Raw genomic sequence first — 25,887 nt, 5'->3', positions numbered from 1 at the left:
TAGTATCAGGAATTAATTTCTTTTATTGAAATGATGTAAGTTTTGCTAATAAGTTAAAATTTGTCTTCCTTACATTTTACTATGTACCAACTTAGAATAAAGTGCACAATCTGTAATGCAGTTTTTTCTATGCAACTGTTTACAAACTTTCCAGAGCTGCAGACACTGTTAAAGCTTTTTACTTGCATTACAAGAATAATAACATAATGTTAGGCCAATACCACAATCCTCTATTGTACTTTAAAACAGAGATGGAAGAGTTTTATTCTTGCATATAGTGTTGGAGGCAAAGTTTGTTGTTAATTTTTAAGTGAATGTAATATTCAGATTTTTTTTTAATTATTCTAAATAGCTGAAGGTAATTTCATGCAGGATCTGTGGAAGGAACACTTCACTTCTTTCATGAATATGCAATCTGTATTTTTGTTTTTATGAGATGTTCTACTTCCATGTGGGTTTCTCCACCATGAATCTATGGAACTAAAGTAATATCCATTTATTTATCCACCTATGCACTTAAATTTTTATTCACTACAATTTTATCTGCACAATTACTTACTTATTACTTGTTTCCCACCTCCGACTGCAAGAATGGCACACTGTGGGGGATTGATGATAGCACTGAATTCTCCAATGCCAAACATGCCCAAATTGGATACCCTATGAATATAATGGATGTTATAATACAGTCAGAAGATTTTGTATTACATGTAATTGCTTAAAAAAGATAATAAAATCTAATTTTTAATAAACATATAATTTACTTTTTTTAAATTGTCAAATCAGAGTTGAAAGCAACAAAAAACACTGAAACACATTACAAAAATGATATTTCTAAAAGGAACTAATTATTCCAAAACACAAATGACAAAAAATAATCACCCTGTCATGGTATTGTTTTGTTGTAGCCGGAATAGCACACTTTTGTACCAAGGAGGAGGAGGAGGATGATAGCTTTAGGCTCTTACAATGAGACACAATGACTACATTAAAAATCTTCTTTGAGATATGAAGCAAAACGCAAATAACAATCTCTGATAAAACTTCCCTTAGTATTTTCTAGGACTGTTGTAGCTTACTTACTGTTTTGGAGAAAGGGAGTTCTGTATCTACAGGTATTTTTTTATCACATTTCTAAAATGCAAACATGTTTCGTGTGGGACAGATGTTAACTAAAATGTGGAAACGTCATTAGTTCGTTTAATGAGAAACACATCCAGAAAATGCTACAATTTAATTTTATCTCAATACAGAATTGTTCACAGATAACTAGAAACGTGTAACATTTAAATTTAGACTGCAATTACTAGTAGCTTGTCGCAGTTCAAAATAGAATACAGCTAAGCTTTCATTATCATTCACAAATTACCAAACTTGTTTGAGTATTGTTATACACTATAAGTTTAAAACGTCAACTTCTCTCTAAAGACAGTTGCATCTTTTGATAGTTAACACAAAAGATCGATGCTAAAAGGAATGAAAACTTCACTAACCAGTCACTAAGTGGGTCACATGAAGTAACGTATAGAAAAAATACTGTCAAAGTGGGACAAAAATAAATGGACCAGAGGATCGTAATGTGCTGAACCTCAAAAGGTTTCTGTAGTAATGACTTGCACAGTGACAAAGAGCTGTCAGAGATCATTCCCGACCTCCGGCCTTCACCACTGGTGGCACAGTAATCTACAAGCCGTATCCACAAGAAGCGCTCTGGGAAGAGACCACACCACTGCAGTTCATGTCACATCACCTGGCAGGACATCGTCACCTCAGATTGGCTATAACTGTACACCTGCCGCGCAGAGGACTCATTCTCTTGTGTACTACCTAGATGGAATGATCACTGTACCGGCTGCTAGCTGTTTATGACTTTTGCTTTGATTCTGGACTACATACAGACCTTAATACTGGCAGACCACCTTCTGTCTGTGTGACACCGTCCTATACATTATTGCTTTACTGTGGGTTATTACTGTCTTAGTGTGATAAGCCAAATAAATTGTGTTCATAACAGCAGACATCTACAGTGGCAATGACTCTTTCCCACTGTAGCAGTTCCACCTGCTTTATTTATTTCTTCGTTTGTTGTCCTCAGTGTTGACTTATTACGTTGCTACACTGGCTGAAAAATGGATTTTGTAATTTGGACACTGACTACTGTAAATACTGTAGTAAATACTGTAGCCAACACGTACACATTTGCGTTTCACCGTAGTTTACCTTCACTTTGCACAACCCCCCAATAATACACAGTTATATATATATGGCCAGTGCACTATTGTTTAAACTTTTCATAAGCCTCATTAATAGTTTGCAGGCAAACCGCCACATACTGCTACAATAGTTTTCTGTTGAACATCTACGAACAGGAAAAACATAACCACATAGCTCACAGTCTTCAAATGAATTGAACAGTCCTAGCTGTAACACACGTCCTATTGGTGCAACACTTATTTTACTGTTGATACATTGTTGTCGTAATAAGAAACACAGGTTCCTCGTCTGAAACTCGGCCTTGGACTGACTGTCTTGTGACCAAAAACCGGGCCCTTATATATCATCACAATAATAGGTACTGAAACTACACATTGTGCGACGTTTAACTTACAGAAATTACAATTAAAACTTAACTCATTAATTTAACTGAATACATCAAAAAATTCATTATTTTTAACAGCTTCTTCTACTGCAAGAATTAAGCCAAATTATTTGTTTAAATCATGAAATTAACATATATAATTACACAAACAATACTTTTGACAAAACTGTTAATTACTCTGGAATGAACGAAGGGCTGATTTTGCTAACATGTTTTCAAGTAGAGCCAATTAGATACTTTAAGATTACTAGTATTTCGTCTTCCAAATGTTTATAATTAGCACAGGATTTATATTTGTTTGTATGTCGACAATAGCATTTAAGTTACAAAACAATTACTGATTTCACCCAATAATGAAAGATACTACCTACAAATATTTATTTGTTTATTTATTTATTTATTTAACCTGGCAAGATTAGGGCCATCAGGCCCTCTCTTACATCTAACCAGGCATTCTACTTATTTTACATTCATATGTTTTAGTAGGCATGTTAAACTACATCTAATACAAAAAGTGAAATAAACAATTAGAAAGGTACACCTGGAAAAATACATACATATAGAGTTTATATTCGTAGATCATAAGTACTGTTATAATTAGACATTATTGAAGAGACAAATTTTAGATAGGAGTGCTGGCAGCAGGGAGTATGAGGGAGACTCATGGTGAAGGGAGGAGAAGAATAGACATGATGAAACATAATTAAGGAAATATAAAGGAAAAGAAGATTGCCTGGCTAATAGAGATAGATGAATGGGAAGGCATCTCAGAAGCAAGATAGAAGACACTAGCTTTGCTATTTGACAGATGAGAGGATTAGCCTGGTACATTAATTTTGTGGAGAACTTTATGAGGATGATAGTAGGAAATGCTTCACTTCTTCTTAAAAGCAGCAGGAGATTGAATTTTGCGCAAGGTAAGGGGCAGTTTGTTCCAGAGGCGGACAGCGGCAACTGAGAAGGAGTTTGCAAAAGTTTTTGTTTTGTAAGTGGGCACAGTTAGGATACCAAATAAGAGTGACCTCGTGTTTCGATTATGATGGCATGACAGGTTTTTAATCTCTGAAGCAAGGTACTGGGGTGCTTGCGCGACGAGGAGTCTGTGAAGTAGACATAGAGTGTGGTAGTCACGCAACTTGTCCGGCCGCAACCACTTTAGCTCGGCGTATGAAGCACTAACATGATCATATCGGCGAATGTTGCAGGTGTAACGCACACAGGCATTCATGGTTAGCTCTAGCCGTCTTTTGTTTTCACTACTCGTGCCTTGTTGAATCACATCACAATAGTGGAGGTTCGGTAGAACGAGTGCTTGCACGAGCTGGCGTTTCAAGTCCTGTGGAAATATGTTCCGAAACTTTTTGAGAGCATAGAGACAAGCAGACGTCTTTCGGGACACTGTGACTGTATTCTCCGCCCAGTTGAGATGCTCATCCAAAGTTACACCCAAGTTCTTCACTGTTTTCTGATATGGTATTGGAGTACCGTGGAGTAGAATAGGAGGTAGCCGTTCGCGGAAATCTGAACTTATTAATTTCTGATGTGCTATTAAGATTACTTGCGTCTTTTTTGCATTTAGTTTAAGCCCCAGGCTTTTCGCCCATGTCACTACCGAAGACAGATCATCATTCATCTGAGCGATTGCAGTGTTTACGTCTTCAGGTCTGACGCTTAGGTAGAGCTGGAGGTCGTCGGCAAAGAAATGATATTTACAGGAGGACAGAACCGACGAAATATCGTTGACATATAAAGAAAACAAAAGTGGTCCTAAGACTGATCCTTGTGGCACTCCCGAGGAAACATGTTTCCAGGAAGATTTTTCATTTACGCAGACAACACATTGCTGTCTGTCTTTTAAGTAGCTTTCAAACCATCTCATTGCACTATCAGAGAAATTAAGCTGTTGCATTTTTCTGAGCAATATGTCAAAGTTAACAGTGTCAAAAGCTTTGCTGAAGTCCAGTAGCGTCAATATTGTTGCCTTTCGATTGTCGATGGCACATTTCAGGTCATCTGTTACTTTAATTAGAGCAGTGTTTGTGCTGTGATGTTTACGGAAACCGGATTGAAATTTGTCATATAGGCTGAATTCAAGCAAGTGTTCAGTGATTTGGTCATGAACAATATATTCGAGTGCTTTGGAAACAGCAGGCAGTATGCTAATTGGTCGGTAATCACTAGGCAGTTGCGGGTTTTCGATCTTAGGGGTGGGTCGAATTATGCTTCTTTTCCATGCAGTGGGGTATATTCCGTTCACGAGGGAAAAATTAAATGTGTCAGTTAAGACAGGTACTAAGATATCGGCAACATTCTTAATCATGGTTATACCGATACTGTCGTTGCCTATTGCATCAGAAGAGATTCTCATTATTGCTTTTCTTGCCGTATTTGTTGTTACATGTTTTAGATGGAAGCTATCGTTGTTAGTTATCCTGTTTGGGGATTCTTGTGGACGGTAATTATCAGCCGTGCTGGTATTCAGAGGTGCAGAGAAGAATTCGTTAGCTGACACATGAAAAGTAGTTTCCGATTTTGCCTTTCCGACCCCCAAGCTACGGAGATTCTTCCATAGAGTCGTGGGCGTCAGATCGCTGCATACAAGGGAGCGAGCGTGCCTGATTTTAGCATTGCGAATGCATTGTTTCGCTCTGTTCCGTAGCTTTCTGTATTCTTCGAAACGCTCGGGTTTCGGATCTGCCTTGAAACGCCTGTGGGCAGCATCCCTATTAGTCATCATTTGACGTAATTCAGCTGTCAGCCATGGAGCAGGAGATTTTCTTCCACGGATTATGCGCACAGGTGCATGTTTGTCATAGAGGGCAGTGAGTTTATCACCAAGTTCATTAATTTTGCCGTCGATTGTAGGTTCTCTGATTATTTGATGCCATGAGATTTCTGAGCAATCGGATGTTAGAGCGTCAAGGTCAATACGTTTCATGTTCATACAAGTTATGTAACACGATTTGATCCTTGGGGGCTGCACAGAGTAGGCCAGGAATATTACATCATGTGCTGAGAGGCCAGGGGCCGATGTTTGACCAACATCTCTTACTTTGTCAGTCTGTTTCGTTGCGATTACGTCTATAAGAGTATGACTGTGCACCGTATGGTGTGTAGGTTGTAATGGAAGAATGTTCATGCTATTGCAACTAAACAATCTTCTTAGGTTTATTGCGGAGGGAGTGTCTCTTAGCAGGTCTATGTTCAAGTCACCCATTACGATGACATGTTCGTATTGACACTGGAGTGAATGTAATTCTGACTGGAAGGAACTCATTGAGTTTATTTTTGGCGGCTTGTACACGACGCCAGTCAAGAATTTCCGACTTTGTATATTTATTTCAATGAACATGAATTCAGCCTCTTTTTCTTCAGAAGGATTTGACGTACATAAGACTTTCGCTTTGAGATCTGTTCGTACATACGCGCCGACCCCGCCACCTCGCTTTTCTGATCTGTCTGCCCTAAGAGATGTGTACCCTGGGAGATGAATAGATGCAGTGGATATGTGTGGTTTCAACCACGTTTCGGATAAGAGGATTACGTGGTAGTTTAGTTGGTTGAAGAGGAGGCTAAGTTCTTCGTAATGTGCAGGTAAAGACTGGATGTTGCAGTGAGCTGCTAAAAGCTCTGACGCGTTCCACTGAGCAGCCTGGAGTAGGGTGGCAGACTGGTTTGTCCCTTTGTTAGGCACTACCTGCCGCGAGGGGCATTGGCCGGTGCTTCCACCAAGTGACATAACACAGGGGTGTCCGAGATTTTGCGCGCCCTGTTTGCGACTCCGCGAGTGCCGAAAGAAAGGCGACTGCAAGAGATTTCCTGAGGTTGCGGGAGTATAGAAAATGGATTAGTGGTATTCGGTGCAAGGAGAATATGACCAATAATAGTGACGGCTGTGTGTCACTGTGTATCCTATGTCGTAAGAGGAGAAATGTAATTAGCGTATTTGAAACAGGTTAGGGTGGAAATAAGGGAAAGGGGAGTGATTTAAGAGGCCGATGCTGCCAGCAGAGAGAAGTAAGCTTAATAATTAATAGATTATCGTAGGAAGCTAGAATTAAAATGAAATTTACTAAAGTGATACTGGTAGTGATTATCGTAGGAAGCTACAATTAGATTGAAATTTGCTAAAGTGATACTGATGGTGATTTTTGTTATGAACAATTTAAACCGAAGAGATGGGTGATTAATGAACTAAAGGAGAGACTAATAATTGCAATAGAACTATTACAGAATGGAAGAGAATAAACTGAGAAAATGAAAAAAGTATTAGCAGTAACTAAAATTAAGTAATGGTTAGAGCTACAGACACAAAAAAATAGTGAAAAGTTAATACAGTTACAAAAACAATTAGTTGAAGGTACAAATATGGGTATAATTGAAAAGTTAATACAGTTACAAGACTATATCTGAGTATAGGGCTGTTACAATTTGCAAATGGTGTTAAGTTTGCACTTTTGGCTCGAGTAGCTTCATTTAATACTATTCAGTTCTGTCATGTTTGTGACTGTCAAAATAATTAGAAAATCAATTACATACATAAAACTAAGCACAAAATCTGGTATTATATGCTTTAAAACTGAGGGTCAATCTTTCTCTATTATGAAAATACAGATTATATTCACGTATGTTAATGGTAAACTGTTAAAAGTGAAAAAACGAATTTAAGGAGGCGGATGGCAAAACAAGGGGGGGAATTAAAATTATCCCAGCTTGCTTCGTCACATCACCCCCTCATTGAATTGACTAGATAGATATTGGAAATAGCTAACTGGACAACTCAATGACAACAAGTGATGATAGAAATTGGGTTTAAAATCTACACACAAAAATATTACATAAGAAAGCTTATCAAAACTACAGTACATATGTCTTCTCAAATTTATACTTTTGTGAACTGGCCATACGAAAATCACAATACAAAATATTTACATACAGCGAGTTGTTGTACAATATCACAAAATATCCACAAGTTAAACTTTTAACAAAATTTTTGCATCTTCATCAGAAGTGATGCCCTTTTTTTTGTTAAGCGAAGATTATATTTTAAAATACATATCACTTTGTACAAGTCCTGTCTTGCTTAACAAAAATTAATCCTCATGGGTAGCAAAGAAGTTAAATTACACTATGCATTGCAGTTCATGTTTAGACAAAAAATTTCACTTGCTCACTGTTTAGTATTTTTCGCAATCACTTTCACTTTTTCAATGAGCTCTTACACACTTTCTCACCAAGTTGTCCACTCCTTCAACAGGTCCAAGTGGCAGTTAGCGAGGAAATGCACTGCTATCAGTTCCCTTGGAGGCGGTTCTCCTCCGCCACAATACATGAAAAAATGAGACAAAATATCCTACTTTAGTACCCTTTCTTTGTACTTCTAACTTAAGTCCAAGGAAAAAAGTAACACTAATGGCAACTGATAGTCATTACGTCATATATAAATACATTACATAGTTCTCATAACATTACAACAATTAACACTAAAACTGACTATAGTACGGAAGGTGTGGTGACTACAAAAATTTTAAAATCAATTACACATTACACTACAAAACATTACTCTAAGTCATAACTGACTGAAACTGGTTAAACTTGAAAGACTTGTTTATTTCCCACTTGCAAAACATCACCTAAAAGATGTGCATTACCTCTGGTAAAAACTCAAGATGTGCAGTAGCATAGATTTACAAATCATTATGTAAAAAGAATAGTCAACATTACACAGCTCAATTAGTATTCAAATCAAAATTATGGAGATGGAAGTTGTACCAAATCATTGCCCTATTTCTCCACTCAGAGTACTACTCTCACTGAAGCAGAAAATTAAATCCTCACAAAGTCACAAAATGTTATCAAATAGTTTAGCTGTCAGAATATTCACATCAGTCTAGCACCATAGTTTCCGGTGAATCAGAAAAATTATTGTTCTTCGTACCAGTGTTACCACTTCAAGCTCAGAACACACAAAGAAGTTTTCAAATAACATATACGTCCAATGATGCAGCATTATATGCCTTGTACCACACTAAAATTTCCCTCTTTCAGTTAAGCTCTGTGTTAGTGATAAGAAATGCAGTCATAAGAGGATGAAAGAAAGTAAAGTGGTACCATGGTTAAAAAATTCATGTCAAAGAGGTAAGGTAAACAGAAAATGAAAGGCATCAGCATATGTGGATAGTAATTAACATCCGAAGTAATCAGCTCATTGGTGCGGCAGCAAGGGCAATATTCAGTAAAAAATCATCTTAAATATGTTGTTGTTGTTGTGGTCTTCAGTCCTGGGACTGGTTTGATGCAGCTCTCCATGCTACTCTATCCTGTGCAAGCTATTTCATCTCCCAGTACCTACTGTAACCTACATCCTTCTGAATCTGCTTAGTGTATTCATCTCTTGGTCTCCCTCTACGATTTTTACCCTCCACGCTGCCCTCCAATACTAAATTGGTGATCCCTTGATGCCTCAGAACATGTCCTACCAACCGATCCCTTCTTTTGGTCAAGTTGCGCCACAAACTTCTCTTCTCCCCAATCCTATTCAATACTTCCTCATTAGTTATGTGATCTACCCATCTAATCTTCAGCATTCTTCTGTAGCACCACATTTCAAAAGCTTCTATTCTCTTCTTGTCCAAACTACTTATCATCCACATTTCACTTCCATACATGGCTACACTCCATACAAATACTTTCAGAAATGACTTCCTGACACTTAAATCTATACTCGATGTTAACAAATTTCTCTTCTTCAGAAACGCTTTCCTTGCCATTGCCAGTCTACATTTTATATCCTCTCTACTTCGACCATCATCAGTTATTTTGCTCCCCAAATAGCAAAACTCCTTTACTACTTTAAGTGTCTCATTTCCTAATCTGATTCCCTCAGCATCACCCGACTTAATTAGACTACATTCCATTATCCTTGTTTTGCTTTGGTTGATGTTCATGTTATATCCTCCTTTCAAGACACTGTCCATTCCATTCAACTGCTCTTCCAAGTCCTTTGCTGTCTCTGACAGAATTACAATGTCATCGGCGAACCTCAATGTTTTTATTTCTTCTCCATGAATTTTAATACTTACTCCGAATTTTTCTTTTGTTTCCTTTACTGCTTGCTCAATATACAGATTGAACAACATCGGGGAGAGGCTACAACCCTGTCTTACTCCCTTCCCAACCACTGCTTCCCTTTCATGTCCCTCGACTCTTATAACTGCCATCTGGTTTCTGTACAAATTGTAAATAGCCTTTCACTCCCTGTATTTTACCCCTGCCACCTTTAGAATTTGAAAGGGAGTATTCCAGTCAACATTGTCAAAAGCTTTCTCTAAGTCTACAAGTGCTAGAAACGTAGGTTTGCCTTTTCTTAATCTTTCTTCTAAGATAAGTCGTAAGGTCAGTATTGCCTCACGTGTTCCAGTGTTTCTACGGAATCCAAACTGATCTTCCCCGAGGTCGGCTTCTACTAGTTTTTCCATTCGTCTGTAAAGAATTCGTGTTAGTATTTTACAGCTGTGACTTATTAAACTGATTGTTCGGTAATTTTCACATCTGTCAGCACCCGCTTTCTTTGGGATTGGAATTATTATATTCTTCTTGAAGTCTGAGGGTATTTCGCCCGTTTCATACATCTTGCTCACCAGATGGTAGAGTTTTGTCATGACTGGCTCTCCCAAGGCCGTCAGTAGTTCTAATGGAATGTTGTCTACTCCGGGGGCCTTGTTTCGACTCAGGTCTTTCAGTGCTCTGTCAAACTCTTCACGCAGTATCGCATCTCCCATTTCATCTTCATCTACATCCTCTTCCATTTCCGTAATATTGTCCTCAAGTACATCGCCCTTGTATAGACCCTCTATATACTCCTTCCACCTTTCTGCTTTCCCTTCTTTGCTTAGAACTGGGTTGCCATCTGAGCTCTTGATATTCATACAAGTCGTTCTCTTCTCTCCAAAGGTCTCTTTAATTTTCCTGTAGGCAGTATCTATCTTACCCCTAGTGAGATAGGCCTCTACATCCTTACATTTGTCCTCTAGCCATCCCTGCTTAGCCATTTTGCACTTCCTGTCGATCTCATTTTTGAGACGTTTGTATTCCTTTTTGCCTGCTTCATTTACTGCATTTTTATATTTTCTCCTTTCATCAATTAAATTCAATATTTCTGTTACCCAAGGATTTCTACTAGCCCTCGTCTTTTTACCTACTTGATCCTCTGCTGCCTTCGCTACTTCATCCCTCAAAGCTACCCATTCTTCTTCTACTGTATTTCTTTCCCCCATTCCTGTCAATTGTTCCCTTATGCTCTCCCTGAAACTCTGTACACCTCTGGTTCTTTCGGTTTATCCAGGTCCCATCTCCTTAAATTCCCACCTTTTTGCAGTTTCTTCAGTTTTAATCTACAGGTCATAACCAATAGATTGTGGTCAGAGTCCACTGCTGCCCCTGGAAATGTCTTACAATTTAAAACCTGGTTCCTAAATCTCTGTCTTACCATTATATAATCTATCTCCAGGGTTCTTCCATGTATACAACCTTCTTTCATGATTCTTGAACCAAGTGTTAGCTATGATTATGTTGTGCTCTGTGCAAAATTCTACCAGGCGGCTTCCTCTTTCATTTCTTAGCCCCAATCCATATTCACCTACTATGTTTCCTTCTCTCCCTTTTCCTACACTCGAATTCCAGTCACCCATGACTATTAAATTTTCATCTCCCTTCACAATCTGAATAATTTCTTTTATTTCATCATACATTTCTTCAATTTCTTCATCATCTGCCGAGCCAGCTGGCATTCAGTGGGAAAAGTAAATCAGCAGCATCATAGATGCACTCCTTTATGAAATCACCTTCAGCAAATGGGTTTCCAGCTCTCACTATATTAAGCTCAATCTTATAACTTGTATGTACCTCTGGGCTATCATTGTTGTCGTCCTGAAAAATTGAAAACATTGCTCCATAAAATCTTAAATCAGTTAGATGAGAGACATGACGAAAGAAAGTCGCAGATCTCTCGTGACAACAGCAACTTATGTCAGATTCATCTAGTATCGTCAGATCGCTCTTCTTAAGCTCAATAAATTTCCCCATCCACTCAGAATCCGACAATAAATTGTACTGTCCTTGTGAAATTTATTATAATGGCGTTCAATACTTAACTTCCGTTGACCAGCGAGGATACTGTCACATATTAAACATTTCGAATTTTCACATTTTTGCACAAAGAAAAAATGATTTTCCCATTCCTTCTCAAAAGATAGCAAATCTCCACTTCCTTGATTCACTCTGCATTTTCCGGTTCTTGAAATACAACGTTCTTACATAGTGGTCGCTTCGCATCAACATCCGCAGCTTAGCCCGGCACTACACTGCCCACTGCCCACTGCCGCAAACTGCCGGCTGTCGCCACTGCCCCGGTCGACGATTGCTCGTGAGCAGCACACGTGCAGCACTGTGCGCTCATGAGCCGCGTGCAACGTTTGCCTGCCCCTGACTTACGCTATGTTTTAGATTTGGGACCTCTTCCACCTTTTTCTCTATTTTAGCCAATTTTGCATCTACATTTTCATTTACTTTTCCCATTTTTTCCCCTACCACTACTGCACACTTGGTTTCTACCTCAGTTTCTGAATCATTTCTAATGTGATCGATTTGGTTCTCAAGTTTAACCCCACCTTCAGTACAAAATTTCTCAGAAGCCTTGACTTCATCTTTACACTGTTTTTCACAAGCCTCCACCTTCCTACTATTGTCATCACAAAGTTTCTCCCTCTCTTCTACACATTTAATACTCAATGTTAATTTCTCATTAGTATTATGTACTACTTTTCTTCATACTATTTTCCCACCTCCTAATGACTTCTTTTCTATTTTCAAACCTATTCATATTACTTTCCATCCTATTCATGCCTTCTTTCAAACTATTGGCATTACCCAAAATTTGCCTCAACATCGCTTCCAAATTTCCGTAACCACTATTGTCCTGCGACTCAGTCCCCATTAAGTCTTTCTGGTTATTTAAGAACTTAACCTCTACAGCTTTGTTTTCAAGCACACTGTCTTGTTCGTTAAGGCCACTCATTATGCATCACTTAATATAAAACACCTTTTGCTATGAAATACCTTATTTTTCAATCACTCGTATCCTGCTGCAGTTGTGGTTGCTGCTGCTGCTGCTGCTGCTGCTGCTGCTGCTGTCATCATCTCAGTCCATACAGTCTGTATGACCGCGTCAAGTTGTAATTCTCTCGGCCAAGTGTCTTGTTTATCTCTGGTCAGCTGTGTCCATCTGCATGCTGATTGGCTGCACCTGTACTCAGTGGCTGCTTCCATAGAACCCTCTTGCTGACTGGCTGCTGCACATTCTTCATTAGGAAACCCCAGCACTCATTGGCTGACACCACTTCCATTTAAAGCTGTAAACTGCTCGAGTTCACACTTCACTGTCAAATGTCATGAGTTCTAGTTTATTGTGCCCACATACGATAATCCTCACCCGCAAGGGCACCATATGTAACGGTTCCACCTGCTATATTTATTTCTTTGTTTGTTCTCCTTGGTGTCCACGTATTGCGTTGCTACTCTGGCTGAAAAATGGGTTTTGTAATTTGGACACTGACTACTACTGTAAATACTGTAGCTGACAGGTACACATTTGCATTTCACCATAGTTTTCTTTCACTTTGCACAAACCCCCAATAATACACAGTTATATATGTATGGCCAGTGCACTACTGTTTTAAACTTTTCATAAGCCTCATTATTAGTTTGCAGACAAACCTCCACATACTGCTACAACAGTTTTCCGTTGAACACCTACGAGCATGAAAAACATAACTACATAGTTCACAGTCCTTCAAATAAATTGAACAGTCACTGTTACTGCTTTAACACACATCCTATTGGTGTAACACTTATTTCACTGTTAAGCTGATACATTGTTGTCGTACTAAGCAACACATGTTCCTCGTCTGAAACTCGGCCGTGGACTGGCAGTCTCGTGACCACAAACCGGGCCCTTATTTATCATCACAATAATATGTACTGGAACTACACATCGTTCGATGCTTAATTTACAGAAATTACAATTAAAACTTAACTCATTAAATTAGCTGAATACATCAAAAAAATCATTTTTTTAACAGTTTCTTCTACTGCAAGGGTTACGCCAAATTATTTGTTTAAATCATGAAATTAACATATATAGTTACGCAAACAATACTTTTGACAAAACTGTTACTGTAATTACTCTGGAATTAATGAAGGCCTCATTTTGCTAACATGTTTTTAAATAGAGCCAATTAGATACTTTAAGATTACAAGCATTTCGTCTTCCAAATGTTTATAATTAGTGCAGAATTTATATTTGTTTATAAGTTGACAACAGAATTTAAGATACGAAACAATTACTGATTTCGCCCTATAATGAAAGATACTAATTACGAATAGTCAAAATAAATTATAAAATCAATTACATATGTAAACTAAGCACAAAATTAGATCTGGTGTTATATGCTTTAAAACTGAGGGTCAATCTTTCTCTATTATGAATATACAGATGGGTCATCCCATATTATGTCATCCAGGGCCCTACACCCACCTGTCACAGGTATTTATGAAAATTTATATTTGAATTGTATGCATAAAGACAAGAAAATATTCGAAGTTTCATCCAATTCTAACATGTAGTTTCTGAGTTATCACCGTTTAAAGTTTTAGTCAAATTGTATTTCCAAGGGCAATTAAGACGTAACTAAAGCGTGCATGCTTTTACAGAATTTGAAGCAAAATCGTTAGTTTTGAAGCTAGAGCCTTGAAATTTTCACTGTTTTGTTCTAAATTAAACTCTGAAACTGATAGATCTACAACATTCTGATTTATAATGTTCATTCATATTGAAAAACTGTACTGAAACTCAAAATATTGTTAATTTCAAAACTGTGACATAGGTATAAAAATTTTGAATAGCTAATATCTCTTTCCAAATAACCCAATACAACCACATATTTTTAAAAAACAGTACAAAATTACCTTTCAAATGGCACAAAAAAATTTGGTGCGGTTTTGAGTTGTAACAATTTTATGGCAAATTGAAGTCAAATTTTGTAATTTACTTTGTAAAACACATGTTTGATACAATAATTAAATATTTGAAGTCAATACAACTGTGAAAATACCAGATGAACTCAAGTTTTATGTATCGATTATTTTAAAATAAAAGATACATACATTGAGAATTTTACAAAATAGGTTTAGTTACATTTGAATACGAGTTGACAATTATTCGTTTTCAAACAAATTCTCTGTACAAAGCGTTTTTGATGATTTTAAAGTTTAATAATTATTCAGTTGCGGTATTATACTAAGTTCAAATGAAGCAGTATGTACAACAATTACATTTAAATGTCCATTAAGTTTTTTTTTTTTTTTTTTTTTTTCAATAAAGCATTGCAATTGTTCCATGTTTTGATGCGTTCCTTTCAGGAATTAGCATCAATCTTATATGATCTGCAGAACTGAGATGCTACCTCTAGAGGAGCTATTACACATAGAAGATGGGCTGGTGGAACAGGACATCTGTCTTCTTTTTGAACCCAAAAGAAAGTTTTTGCTGGTCCGTGAGGGTGCATAAAAAGAATGTCATAGTCCTCTTCTTCTTCATTGAAACCCCGAACCATTGCTATCCACCAGTTCTTCTCATAAACTCATGCAATGAAAGAATGTAGGTTAGGTTTAATAGTTGTCAGTCATAAAAATATTTTGTTTCAACAAAATTTTCGAGTCTGAACTCACTCGTTTGGCTGTAATTTCTTCACAAGAAGCTGGCTTAAAATAATGGAAAAGTTCATGTACCCGGTATTGTTTGACCCATTTGAGATCTAGTTTCAAGCATTGTTCTTTTAGCTTCATTTTCTTCTTCCTTTAAAAAGAAGAAATATATTTTTGAGAATAAACTTTTGCAAAAATTGTACATTTGTTCAGCGTTTATTATCTGCTCACTTTGCCAACTGCTCTGCAAGTTTTTTTTGGTTACAGTTCTCTTGACTGTGCTCCTATCCCATTGCAAGTTGCTTTACCATGACTCGTAGCATGGCATGATCAGCTTGCATTTAATTTAAAATCATTTTTTTAAATTTATTTATCATGCTTTTGAAGTTTTTATACTGAGCACTGCAACCATCTGTAAAATACTCAATTCGTTCAATGCCAGGAAAGTTTTGTTTCATGAAATCTATGTTTTTATCTTGTACTGAATAAACAAATGGTACATCATGCTTTAGATCATCTGAAATGAAACACAATAATGTTTCTTTTATGGTGGAATCTTCATTTTTAAAAAAAAAAACACTACTGGATGAAGTGAGCAGCTCAAGTGGCCCCAGTGGTAGGATTGCACTTCGTTTGCAGAATGAAGTCATCGTTTTCTGCAAAATCCATAAGAAGTAAAACGTCATTAAATGCCAAATTTTCTTTTCCCTGTTTCATGTAAGAGTTTTGAGTTTTTGTGATGTAAGAATGAGGTATCAGAGCCTCAATTTTTCTTATAGTAAAGTCAGTAAATTCCTTGCAAAGTAGTAGCATTGTTTGTAAAGTCATTCTGCTGTCACTTGAAACCCACTGCGAAAATTTAATGCCTTCATTTTCATCAGTCTTCTAGTATTTATTTTAGATGTAGCTGCATTGATTCACTTGTTTTCGGGCACACATCACAACATCTTAACATACAGTCCACGTTTTGTATATCACAAACCAATTTGTCCATCACAGTGTGTATTGATTCTTTATCATGCTGGTTCAGAGCATTTGCTGAAAGCTCAACCTTTTGGTGGTACAAGCAAACACACACACTGTGAGTTCCAGGTGAACCAGCAAGCACACACCACTTCGGTCTCAAGGAGTAAAATTTGGAAAATACAATTTTAATATTTGGGTGTTTTTCTTTAAACGCAATAAGTAGTTCCTCTAAGTTGCATAAAAGAATTCTTTTCTGCTTGTAAGTACTTTTTTTTTTTTTTTTTTTTTTTTGTTTTTAGCAGCTGGCAACATGTAAGAAAATTCATCATCTTCATAAAACAGTTGGACAGTGTCTATTGTTTACTGGGGAAGGGTTCTGCCATGTTTGGATTCTGTCAAAGCCAAAATACCTTTCTCGTTTGCAAGCGTTCGGGCTTTTCGCACAAACTATTCCGATGCATTATATTTTTCCACTGCTTTTATGCACGACCAAGACTTTGGAGTGATTGTTAATATCTGTATTTTTTCCTGTTTGGTCAAGTTTGTCTTGAATTTTTCCTTTATAGTATCCACTAAATGATCAAGATCCTTAGATTTTGTCTTCAATTTATTACCATTACTTGTGCTGTCAGATTCACTTGAATCGTTGAATTCTTGTACTTTCAAAACAAATGGCAGCTTTTTTTTAACCTAGTCTTTTGCCTTTTTAAACTTCTTTTTGGCATTTTTTTTTTCTTCGATTGGGTAGATAATGACTGACGTTGAAGTGGTGTTACATCCAACCCTAAAAGCATTTCATTCAACTTTTCTCTTTCTACTAATCTTTTTGCATTGGTTAATTCACCCTCATTTGCTTCACCACTTTCAAGTAGAGCAATATCTTGATGATCTAAAGTAGGTGTTGTCCCATTCAACAATTTTCTACATGTACTGCACAACAGCTTTCCTGGCACTAAAACAGTGTTCTTATTTTCCTTAACATATTTCGCTTTTCTAGGGTAATTATCCTCAAATCTTTCTTCTTTGTTAAAGGTACAGAATGTTTCTTAAATGGATCACAACAGGATTTTTGGTTCTTTTCAAAATACTTTAAAAAATAACACAAATGATGGGAACAAATATCATCTGTTTCACTGTACTGCTTATTAGTATGCCAAACTAAAATTTCTACTTCTTCTTTACACAAGTTTTCCGAAATTAAATAAATTTCTTTGCTTTTTGTCAGTGAACTATTTTCACATGAAAGATTTAGTAATGAACCTACTGCACACTTCAGGAGGGAGGGTTTCATGTCCTGACTTTAATTTCATGTCTTGATGGAAAACAGCAGGCAGACTGCTGACTGGTGAATTTTTGATGTGCATACTTGCATAGTAGTACTGCCTTATCTGAACTTCCAACACACTTCACATGACTCAAAAAATGTTGTGGAAAATCTCATAGAGATGTGAAACAAATACTAACAAAGAGATAGAGGGGCTGGCCAGTACTTACCTCAGCTCAGTACAGCCGATAGATACACATAAAACAGAACTGAAAATTTACATTCCTAGCTTTCGGAACTTTGTTCCTTCATCAGGGAGGAGAGAGGGGAAAAAAGGGAAGAAAGACTTACAGTAGAATATCTTTGGCTTCCCTCTGACAACCATGCCTCCATCCTTGCTACCCTCCCTGTTTACCTTTCCCTGTTGCTTCATAACCTGGGTTGTGAGTAACTGAATCCACTTTCCCTTCTTCCCTTTTTTCCCCTCTCTCCTCCCTGATGAAGGAACAAAGTTCCGAAAGCTAGGAATGTAAATTTTCAGTTCTGTTTTATGTGTATCTATCGGCTGTACTGAGCTGAGGTAAGTACTGGCCAGCCCCTCTATCTCTTTGTTAGTATTTGTTTCAAAAAATGTTGTATGTTTCTTGACTTTGACTTCAGTTAAATAAAACAAAAAAGACAAATAAAATTACAACTACAGTAAAATCTTTGACCCAATTTAAAAATACATAACAAAATATGTACTAATAATTTACTGTTTTAAGTAGCTGATCTTCCAAATTATAGTTTTAAAACCTTATACTTCTATATAACCTCTACTGTAACCATTTTGAATCTTAAAATAGCCATTCCATACATTTTGAATAGATAAAACTTGTTTCCACTTCAATGTAAGAAAAAATTGTTACAACTCAGAACCCCACCAAATTTTTTGCATCATCTCAAAGGTAATTTTATGCTGTTTTCAAAAATATATGGTTGCATTGGGTTATTTGGAAGGAGATTTTAGCTATTCATAATTTTCTATGCCTACTGTATTTACTCAAATCCACGCCGCACTCAAATCTAAGTCACACCTGAAAAATGAGACTCGAAATCACGGAAAAAAAATTTTCCCAAATCTAAGCCGCACCTGAAATTTGAGACTTGAAATTCAAGGGGAGAGAAAAGTTTTATATCGCACCTCCAAATCGAAATAAATTTGGTCCATTGTAACATGAGAAACAATTTAGGTCGAATGGATGAAGATACAGCTACAGTAGTTTGGCTTCACCAGGTAGCCATTACTATGCACCAGGCGCTCCATCCGTATTTATACAGGTACCATTCCTTTTTCATGTGCTTCGTCTGGTTTGAATCAATTGCTTATTTTGCTTTGATCTGATAAGTGCCGTTCTCTTTGTTATAGGTGTTTACGTCACTCTAAGCTGAAAATGCATTATTGTACTGTGTCGTGCATTGTTTGTTGCATTCTGATAACGAGTGTTTACGATCTGTCACCGCTCGCAGCATGGCTTGCTTTTATGTGCACTACAGCCGGTTACAATAAATAAAAAGAGAGCAATTGTATCATTAGTGAAACAATAGCAAAGAGACTGCTATTTGTTGTTACTTACACTGCTGCTTTATTTGATAATGATCAACAAAAACCAAATAATAGACTGCGTATGATAGAAAATGTTCTGAACGAGAGTTTAGCGAAAATTTTTCTCCGTTTGAAAATCTTTGCAGACGCCTCTTTAGTACATTACATTCTGCACGGAAATTAGAATCATCTTAGATTTAAAAATCTAGTCAGTTGCCGTGTTTCATTTCTGACTGTATCACTATTCAGCATAAGAATAATATGAATATCAACATGACATGATGTGTATATTCTTCCGCGTTTGCTGTTGTCTCGCTCTAGTTTCATAATTTATTAGGCAGACAGGATTTAAATGAGATAGCAGCAAACACGAAATAATACATGGCGTAATGTTTACATTTGTATCATTCTTATGGTGAAGAGAATACTGCATGTGAATCACGATTTATAAAAGTTCCTATTAGCAACCATCTCTTGTCACAGGTAGGAAAAAATTCAGAACGTAGAGTTGGCCATGTTGACATACATTCCAAACAGCCTTGCCAGTCGGATTTTCGTAGTAGATATTTAATGATGACTTGAAATGCAGGGTGTGTTGTTGTTGTCTTCAGTCCGTAGACTGGTTTGATGCAGCTCTCCAGACTTTTCCATCCTGTGCAATGCAGAGTAGCACCACTTATTTTATAAGAATGAAAATAACTTAGAAATTAGAATTTAGAACAAAATTTTATTAGGTTTGTAATACATCTTATATGAAATGTTTAAAATATGAGTCATGATTCTGAATCACCATCACTCGATTCTTTGTTGCTCATTTCTTTATACAGTGCATCGTCCTCCATACAGTCTAGTGCATTGGATATCGAACATTTTTTTAATGTTTGTTGCACAGTCTGATTTGGAATACATTTTCATGCATCATAAATCCATTGGCACACTTGCGACAAACTTGCGCGTTTTACACGTCCTGTTGGTGTCAGCTGTCTGTCGCTTTTCGAAAGCCAGTCTGCGTACATGCGTTTAAGCTTGTCCTTAAATGGTTTATTCAGACAGACATCAAGTGGTTGCAGAATTGATGTCATCCCGCCTGAAATTACTGCCAGGTCCATTTTGCTTTCCTCTAATTTTCGTTTTACTGCAGGTGTTTAATGGCCTGCGTACACATCTAATACCAACAGACTGCGAAAACCAAGCATTGCACCACAACAACGATTCCACACACACCTAATCCATTCCAGCACCATGTCCCCCGAAAACCACCCAGTTTCGTTTGCTCATACAATTACACAGTTTTCGGAAACACTTCCGTTTTTGGTAAAGTCTTTCACTTGAAAACTATGAATGGGGGTAATTTATATCCATCTGCTGTGCAAGCCAGCATGACGGACATCTGCTGTTTTTCACCCCCTGATGTAAGAACACTTTCTTTCCTTTGGCGTCAACCATATACTTTGACGGCATGTCAAAATATACGGGAGTTTGGTCAGCATATCCTATATGAATAAGAAGGTATTGCTTTTCTGTGCACTGCCTAATTATGAAGTGCTGAAATTCCAAAAGTTTTTCTTCATAATTTTTCGGCAGCTCCTGTGCAAAATGAAGTTCACCTCCGAAGTGAAAAACCCCAGCGCTTCATAAACAGATCAATCCAGCTGCGACTGGCCTTAAAATTCTCGATTTGTTGCTCTCTAGCAATTTCACGTGCCATAATTTTTAAAATTTCGGCATTCACAGGCAGGAATTTCTGACGCTGTTCCTTAATAGATTCATTTAAAATCACTCCTAGTGCATGATATCGGCCACACTTTGGCCCACCAAATGCTTTCCTGCTACTTGAACATTCAAATAATTTATCTCTCACCAGTCGCCATCGCCTGACATTGCTCTCATCAATCCAGTATCACAGACTTGCAGCACAATTAGAACTTTGTTCCGCAAAAAAAAAATAACTCCCCTCTTGAATTTGGCACTATAATGAAAGCGCTTCATTACGGTTCACTAACACCAACAAGCACTTCACAAAATTCCACGAAGCAACAGGTGCCGCTACGTGAAATCTTTATGAGCCCCAGCGTGTCAACTCGTGCACAATCCTAAAGCCTTGTGCATTGCTGGTATTTTTGTGTAAAGAAATTTATTTTTGTTGCCATGAATATGTGAAAGGCTGCTACATTGGAAGATGAACAATACAGAATTTCTATTTACTTCATTGGATTGTTGTTGTTGTTGTGGTCTTCAGTCCTGAGACTGGTTTGATGCAGCTCTCCATGCTACTCTACCCTGTGCAAGCTTCTTCATCTCCCAGTACCTACTGCAACCTACATCCTTCTGAATCTGCTTAGTGTATTCATCTCTTGGTCTCCCTCTACGATTTTTACCCTCCACACTGCCCTCCAGTACTAAATTGGTGATCCCTTGATGCCTCAGAACATGTCCTACCAACCGATCCCCTCTTCTAGTCAAGTTGTGCCACAAACTCCTCTTCTCCCCAATTCTATTCAATACCTCCTCATTAGTTATGTGATCTACCCATCTAATCTTCCGCATTCTTCTGTAGCACCACATTTCGAAAGCTTCTATTCTCTTTTTGTCTTAACTATTTATCTTCCACGTTTCACTTCCATACATGTCTACACTCCATACAAATACTTTCAGAAACGACTTCCTGATGCTTAAATCATTACTCGATTTAACAAATTTCTCTTCTTCAGCAACGCTTTCCTTGCCATTGCCAGTCTACATTTTATATCCTCTCTACTTCAAGCATCATCAGTTATTTTGCTCCCCAAATAGCAAAACTCCTTTACTACTTTAAGTGTCTCATTTCCTAATCTAATTCCCTCAGCATCACCCGACTTGATTCAATTACATTCAATTATCTTCGTTTTGCTTTTGTTGATGTTGATCTTATACCCTCCTTTCAAGAGACTGTCCATTCCGTTCAACTGCTCTTCCAAGTCCTTTGCTGTCTCTGACAGAATTACAATGTCATCGGCAAACCTCAAAGTTTTTATTTCTTCTCCATGGATTTTAATACCTACTCCGAACTTTTCTTTTGTTTCCTTTACTGCTTGCTCAATATACAGATTGAATAACATCGGAGAGAGGCTACAACCCTGTCTCACTCCCTTCCCAACCACTGCTTCCCTTTCATGTCCCTCGTCTCTTATAACTGCCATCTGCTTTCTGTACAAATTGTAAATAGCCTTTCGCTTCCTGTATTTTACCCCTGCCACCTTCAGAATTTGAAAGAGAGTATTCCAGTCAACATTGTCAAAAGCTTTCTCTAAGTCTACAAATGCTAGAAACGTAGGTTTGCCTTCCCTTAATCTTTCTTCTAAGATAAGTCATAGGGTCAGTATTGCCTCACGTGTTCCAACATTTCTACAGAATCCAAACTGATCTTCCCCGAGGTCGGCTTCTACCAGTTTTTCCATTCGTCTGTAAAGAATCCGCGTTAGTATTTTGCAGCTGTTTCTTATTAAACTGATAGTTCTGTAATTTTCACATCTGTCAAACACCTGCTTTCTTTGGAATCGGAATTATTATATTCTTCTTGAACTCTGAGGGAATTTCGCCTTTCTCATACATCTTGCTCACCAGATGGTCGAGTTTTGTCAGGACTGGCTCTCCCAAGGCTGTCAGTAGCTCTAATGGAATGTTGTCTACTCCCGGGGCCTTGTTTCAACTTAGGTCTTTCAGTGCTATAATATATGAAAATGCAGTGGTTGAAACTCGGGGCGGAGAAAAAAACTCGTCTACTACCTTTTTTTTTAAATTTATTTACTGGTGCAGAGGTTTTGGCGCCAGTATTTATCTTTGTGCCTGCAAAGCATGCCTGTGCAGCACTACCATATATCCGATGGCAGAAGTTAGTTGTGGCGGCTCCTACCAACATTTTTCAGAACTTCCGCTTACTTTGCACTCGATTCTAAGCTGCAGGCGGTTTTTTGGGTTACAAAAACCGGAAAAAAAGTGCAGCTTAGATTCAAGTAAATACGGTATGTCACGATTTTGAAATTTCAGTACAGTTTTTCAATATGATTGAACATTATAAATCTTAATTTTGTAGATCTGTCAGTTTCAGCATTTAATTAAAATAAACCAGTGAAAATATCAAGGCTCTAGCTTCAAAACTAACAATTTTGCTTCAAATTCTGTAAAAGCATGCATGCTTTAGTTATGTCTTAATCGCCCTTAGAAATACAATTAGCCTACGACTTCCTTTAAATGGTAATAACTCAGAAACTATTTGATAGAATTGGATTAAACTTTGGATATTTTCTTATCTTTATGCATACATTTCACATATAATTTTTGGAAAAAAATCCAAAAACCTTGGGTTTTATATCTACTTTTGGCTGGATGATTTGGCATTGAATGTCCCAGTTTATATTCATGTATGTTAATGGTGAATTGTTAAAAGTGAAAAAACTAATTTAAGGAGGCAGAAGGCAAAACAAGAGAGGAATTAAAATTCTCCCAGCTTGCTTCGTCATAGCACACCCTTTGCATTACTTTACTGGACAACATGGATGAACAATTTATGAAGCAGTGGCTCCAGTAACAGCAGGAACAATCACTTCTTGATCGGTAGTTACTGGAACAACAGCAACAGTAGCTTGTGTTACTACAGCAACAAATAACAGCATTGTCTACTATGAACAAGATACTTCATCATTCTACTGTTTCCTTCATTTATGGATGGCACTGATTTTAGGGAAACATTATCATGACACCTGCTCCATCACTTCACTGCCTACAAGGTAACCGATTCAGATTGTAAACAGTCATTTTTGTTTCCCGATCTTTTCATAGTGTGTTGAATTTGCTCCGTAAAAGTTATACCCCATGAAACATCCTGATAGTCTGTCTTTTAGTTTGCTCCTTACCATAAAGATGACACATTAAGTTGCACACAGACACAATTAAAAGATACTTACACTTTTAATTGTGCCTGTCTGCAACTTAGTTTGTCACTTTTACAGTAAGTAGCAATCATTGATATCCCAACCTGGAGTTTCCATTGCTTGATTTTGCTGAACATAGTTATCTGCAGTTGGACCATTATGGGTGTCAATCCTGTGTGGGCATATGCTCATTTGAAATGTTATAGACATTGTGCACAAACATCGGGAACCTACTAACCTTCGTGGTCTTAGTCAACATTGTGCTTTCATGTCCTCTGAAGAATCAAGTTGCCAATTGTATGCAGACTCCTTGGTTCAGGACTCGCTTCTCCATCTTTCACCCAACAAGGGAGTCCACTCACAGGCTTTATGGAATATGGATCCCTCCTTAGACAAAATCCTTAAAACTCCTCAGGTTTTCAAATTCACATAGGAAACCGAAAGCTATTGGGAGGTTCAGCCCATAGTGTCTGCTGTCACCGCTTGTCTGACAGTAAAATCTTCGCATCAGTGCAACAGGAAATCACATCCCCGTGCCAGCCATTCTGGTAAACATGTTATGCCATGCCAACAAAATGGTCTAAAGGCAAGCAAACAGGGAAGTGACAGTTCAAGTTTCTCTCATAACTCAATTTCAGAATCTTTTCTAGGTTCTCCGTCTCAATGGAACTCCAATCCGTACTGTCTACCTTCTTGTACTCAGTGTTTCCACTAACACGCTCGCTCCCTCTGTCCACATCGATCAGCTATTTGTTTTTCATGTGGCATTACGGGTCACATTAAAAGTGTGCATCGGTCATCTGACATCCGGAACCACAGGTACGATGCAGAGTCTGGTTCTCCCATCTTTTCCCTCGTGGGATCTACTCACAGCTCTCCTACTGAAGCCATGCATTATAATGCTCTACTGAAACAATGACTTACCCCACTAGATGTCAACCTGTCAAATTGGTAACCATGTTATGAGTGAATGGTTTGGAAGTCCCTTTTCAGGTGGATACTGGTGCATCTTCTTCTCTTATGAATAGTACTACCTATGTTGCATTAGATTCTGCTCTGCTACAACCTTCTTGTCAGAGAGTAACAGTGTACAGTGGCCATAACATTCACATGAAAGGCATTCCTGCTAAGGATATCTCCTATAAAATGTTTATAAAAACTATCCTGTTCGGTTGTTACTTCTGGTAATGCAGAAAACGTCTTTGTGGTAGACATATTGGAACAGTTTGGGTTTCTGATTTTCGAGAATGCGTGTTTGATTGCCACATTGATTCCATTTCACGGCACTGATGACTTAAGTGCCTCATACTTGTATCTGTTTACCCCTAGTTTAGGAAGAGCTGCAGATGTAGATGTAAAAATTCACTGACAAACAGGTCTGTGCCTTGCTTCCTGCAGGCCCCGCTCAATTTCACACATCCTTTGGGATGTGGTTAAGGCAGAATTGGATAGGTTGGAGGCCCTCGGTGATTACCCTTCTCTCATCATGTAAATGGGTCTTTGCCCCTTGGAATCATGAAAAAATTGGATGGCTCTCTCTGCCTATGTGGTGATTTTAAGGCCGTTAATACCCAGGACATCATCGACGCTTTTTCGGTTCACCGCAGAGAAGACCTAATTTCTAAGTTACAAAATAGTGTCTGTTGTACTAAGGTCGATTTGTCGGAGGCATACTTACAGTTGCCACTGCAGTCGGGATCTACTGGTGCTCAACACACCTTTGGCCTTTACAGGTATAACAGACAAACCTTCGGTTTTTCTAGCACACCACCACTCTTCCAGTATTACTTGGAACAGCTGA

The 25,887-nt window shown here is 37.7% G+C and overlaps 1 protein-coding gene across 4 annotated transcripts in view; it reads right to left on the bottom strand.

Annotated features, from left to right (window-relative positions):
* LOC124804699 (pyruvate dehydrogenase protein X component, mitochondrial-like) overlaps positions 1-25,887 on the bottom strand; it is a 134,386-nt gene that overhangs the window by 47,192 nt on the left and 61,307 nt on the right. For 2 of the 4 annotated variants that reach the window (XM_047264955.1, XM_047264954.1), the window contains exon 8: positions 560-660. In XM_047264955.1, the coding sequence (XP_047120911.1) occupies positions 560-660 (101 nt within the window). Of the gene's footprint in view, positions 1-559; positions 661-15,072; positions 15,513-25,887 lie in introns of those variants that run through there. The other 2 variants (XM_047264957.1, XM_047264956.1) reach the window with 2 other exon arrangements.

This window comes from Schistocerca piceifrons, chromosome 7, assembly GCF_021461385.2.
Source record: "Schistocerca piceifrons isolate TAMUIC-IGC-003096 chromosome 7, iqSchPice1.1, whole genome shotgun sequence".
In the NCBI taxonomy this organism is placed as follows: Eukaryota; Metazoa; Arthropoda; class Insecta; order Orthoptera; family Acrididae; genus Schistocerca; species Schistocerca piceifrons.
The sequence above is the reverse complement of the archived record's forward strand: the minus strand, read 5'-3'. Positions and strand labels throughout refer to the sequence as shown.